Source organism: Haplochromis burtoni, unplaced genomic scaffold, assembly GCF_018398535.1.
Source record: "Haplochromis burtoni strain Fernald_Lab_line unplaced genomic scaffold, NCSU_Asbu1 Contig_19, whole genome shotgun sequence".
Classification (NCBI taxonomy): Eukaryota; Metazoa; Chordata; class Actinopteri; order Cichliformes; family Cichlidae; genus Haplochromis; species Haplochromis burtoni.
The window spans coordinates 3,055,639-3,059,248 of NW_024582380.1; the positions used below are offsets into that span (position 1 = coordinate 3,055,639).

Below are 3,610 nucleotides of genomic sequence, written 5' to 3' on the forward strand. Positions count from 1 at the left end.
ACCATACTGCCCCTCCAAGAGAGTGGCCTCCCACTCGTTGAAATAGGAGTTAAATACCACTTAAGGATTAAATAAATTAATAACGCTCAATCTGTCATTCAAATATAATGATGATAAGTTAACAGTTGGAACATTAGCAAAAATATTTTTAGAAAATGCCTCAATTCTGCAAATGTTTAAAACCAACAGATTCTTTAACCTCACCAAATGCCACCCCTCCTTCATCCTACACTTGGCACATTCCCTCCCAGGAACTTTACCATAAAAGGAGGCCAGAAATGGCTTTTGCTAGCTGGAGGTCAGGTGTAGTCTGGAGGGGAGGTGAGAAACAAAGTAGACACAAATCTTAAAATACTATGCAACTTTTTCCATGGATTTTAAAATAGTCTGTTTGCGAAATATACAGCAGTTAGATTAAAGGCACTGCGGGATGATTGGAGATCACAGGCTGCCTGTGACAATGACATTTTGTCATCATGCAGCTTATGTACTTCTGCTTGCGTTAATTCATAGATTAGCTAATAAAACTTCGTGTTTTTTTTTTAGGGAAAATATTACAATTGTGTATTTGTATGTGACTAAGGAGTTTTTGTTTTGTTTTGTTTTTAAAAAGTGAAAAAGTTAGGGTTCAAATTTGGTTTTATTATAAAAAAGGTCAAGCGGGGGGTGCAGGGAAGTGTTTTAATGCCGCAGATGAGGCGCCAAAACTGAAAGTGAAACTTTCGCGAGCAGCAAACGAGCAGGAGCTACGATTAATGGTGCCAGCAAAGACAAGATGATAATAAATAAAGGTTACACACGCTTACAACTACCGACACATTCACACTGATTGATGTTTAAGGTGCATCGTACCTGTTACTGCTTTGTTCAATGAGACACGACTGGGAGTGAGTAATGAATGGGTATATAGGTTTGTTTATTTGAACGCAGGGAAAGCGAATTTCCTCTGGACTTTTTCCCCTCCATCAGCACGACGAGGGGAAATTTGGCCATCAGCGATAAAAGGCGCCCAAAATAACGGGATCTTCGTTAAGCGTGGACGGTACTGACAAGGTAAGGTTGTTCTTTACAAATCTGTTGATATTAATCTTAAAAACAAAAAAGGTTAATGTTAAATAATGACGTAATAATACAAAATAAGAGTGGTTATAAATTGCACAAGTATTATAGAAGTAGGTGTGGCTTGTTTAATATTTAAGCTCTTTGAGTTGACTGATTCCTTTTAGCATCACAAATGCTGCCGTTAATATCAACTTCTCTTTCCACAGAGTGTGTTATGACTTTATTTATCTAATTTTATTATTTATTTATTCAGGCAGTTGGACACTGATCAGAGTTGATGGCAGTGCATTTCTGCTATTGCAGTGGGTTATTAAAAGTGCAGCTTTACTGCCATTTGTAAATGCAGGTGTAATGTCTTTAAGCATGTGCATCCAAGAGCCTGTACTACTTTTATTGCATTTTTACTGACTTCCTTTGTGCCCTCTTCTTCCAATTTTTATTGATTTTTCATGATTACCTCCCTGTTCTGTCTTCTCTTTTTCACTCAGATGAAGTGGTTTGCTTTCAGCATCGTCTGTGCAGTTTTCCAAATCAGTTACCAGAATCCAAAGCACTGGACTCTGTTGCCCAACAGTAAGTTTGATAGTTGGGAGAATCTGTCACCCTAAGTTTAAATGATTAATTTTTTTTCAATCCCTTGAATGTCAATCTGTCTCCCGATAGTTCTGGTTTTGGAGGTGGATGGCACTTTGGCTGAGCAGAACCTGTTGTGTATGGAGTCGCCAGAGGAGCTCATTGGGAGTGCCAACCAGAGCCAAGAAATCTTTTGGAAGAAGAATGGAATAGATCAAGCTCAGAGGGGAAACTCATATCGAGTGCAGCTAGAGGAAAGCTTAGGAGGGGGCAACTACACCTGCCACAGTGAGGATGGATCTCTTCTCAATCATACTATTGTTCTCATCAAAGAAGATAAGAGCAAAAGGCGGAAGATACTAGTGAAAACTGACGAAGGTGTGCAAATTTGACACAAATTATACAGCTGAGAAAACTGGATACAGTTTAAAGTATTTGTCTTGTGCTCTCTGAATCGTCTTGTTAGATTATCTCAAGTGCACGGCTCAAAATTACAGCGGCGAGTTCTACTGCTCCTGGACCTGGCACAGCAGCCGCAGTGGCAGAGTAGCATTTATCAAAGCTCATCGGTAAGCGCACGTTGTACTGCTGAAACACTTTTGGTTCTGCTCACCAATAACAACAATAAGTCATCATGTAGGAGCTGAGATTGCAGAAAGACATCCATTAACGCCCAGTTATGAAAGGAAACATGTTTGTGATTTTTAAAGGTCATGTACAGGGAACCGTATTCCATGTTTAAAAAAAAAAATGATGATAATAATAATACAGCTGCAAATGTTTGTCCATGAGAATCTTGTACAACCACTTGACTAGAAAAGTAAAAAAACATGCATTTCTACAGTGTTCCTGACAGCAACGCAAAGTGCTCTGTCGATACCAGCGGCCAGTGGACGTGCTCCTCAGGTTACGGCAACTTCAGCTGTACCTTGAGCGACAACAGGATCTCCTGCCTGGACAAACAGCATTGCCCTTACGCCGAGGAGAGCAAGCAGATCTGCGTCACTGTGTTCGTGTTGAGCCAGCACTTTCTGTTGGAGGAATATTTTCAGCGCTTTTACTTGTCAGAGATTGGTGAGAATTCTTTGGAGGAAGCTTCCTCTTTTATGGCTTTTCATTGTTTTGGTCTTACTCTGGTGTTTTGCTTCCGTCTTAAACAGTGAAACCTGACAAGGTGGAGATTGCTCAAGTCAACACCACAGTGATACAGTGGAGTTACCCGAGCTCCTGGAGCAGCCCCTACTCCTACTTCCCTCTCACCTTCCAGATTGCACAGCTCAAGGATGGTTGTGAGAGCTGTGACAACCCTTGCAACAACTATCAAGTAAGTGCCATTTACAGACTGTAAATATTTCCAGAGGAAGAAATGAATATAATGATACACCATATGTGTTAATTGATATGATACAGTGCATGAAGGGTACATGTATAAATGCGTTGGGGTTTTTTTTTTTGTTTGTTTGTTTTTTATTTCAGGCTTTGACACTCCACTCTACAGATGCTTTTCAGTTCAAAGTGAAGCAAAGGGCTAAGGCTGTGTGCGTCAGAGCAAAAGATGCTTTCTCTTTCTCACAATGGAGCGAGTGGAGCCATAAAAGGTTGGTGCCACTCAGTACTGTAACATGGGACACTTGGCATCCGTTTCTTCTGTAAATCTTGCAAGCCACACGTTTTTCCCCATAGGTTGTGATCACATGTCAGAGTGCCGACTGCGTGTTGTCTCTTGGCCTTGTCATTTCCACTTTTTACATAACTCACCGATGGCTGTGGTGTGTTTTTGAGCCTTAAACTTCAGTCTGTCACGGTGCCAAATGATTCTTTTATTTCTTTTCTGTTTACAGGCTGAGGAACCACAGGAAGAAGAGGAACAAGCACCTGAACAAACGAATATAAAAGAGGAGAATCGTGGCGCTTTATATATTTATTTTACAGAATTTTTTTTTTTTTTTTTTTTTGGTAATTTCTAATTGTGCAA

The 3,610-nt window shown here is 40.2% G+C and overlaps 1 protein-coding gene across 4 annotated transcripts; it reads left to right on the forward strand.

Annotated features, from left to right (window-relative positions):
* The first annotated feature begins 248 nt into the window (after positions 1-248).
* On the forward strand, positions 249-3,610 carry il12ba (interleukin 12Ba). 4 transcript variants are annotated; one of them, XM_005916443.2, is made up of 9 exons: positions 249-321; positions 970-1,053; positions 1,551-1,635; positions 1,726-2,013; positions 2,102-2,204; positions 2,480-2,709; positions 2,796-2,959; positions 3,112-3,233; positions 3,477-3,610. In XM_005916443.2, exons 3-9 carry the CDS (start codon positions 1,551-1,553, stop codon positions 3,526-3,528), a joined length of 1,044 nt encoding a protein of 347 aa, XP_005916505.1. In that variant the 5' UTR covers positions 249-321; positions 970-1,053; the 3' UTR covers positions 3,529-3,610. The 4 variants fall into 4 exon arrangements, with proteins under 4 accessions (XP_005916505.1, XP_014187343.1, XP_014187344.1 ...); XM_014331857.2 differs by having other exon boundaries at positions 280-321; positions 931-1,053; XM_014331858.2 differs by having other exon boundaries at positions 301-321; positions 911-1,053.

Excerpts from the sequence above, each read along its gene's own strand:
- il12ba (XM_005916443.2), top strand. The coding sequence starts at position 1,551 with ATGAAGTGGTTTGCTTTCAGCATCGTCTGTGCAGTTTTCCAAATCAGT. Across the intron at positions 2,710-2,795 it reads CTTTTACTTGTCAGAGATTG|TGAAACCTGACAAGGTGGAG; the intron begins GTGAGAATTCTT and ends CGTCTTAAACAG. Across the intron at positions 2,960-3,111 it reads ACCCTTGCAACAACTATCAA|GCTTTGACACTCCACTCTAC; the intron begins GTAAGTGCCATT and ends TTTTTATTTCAG.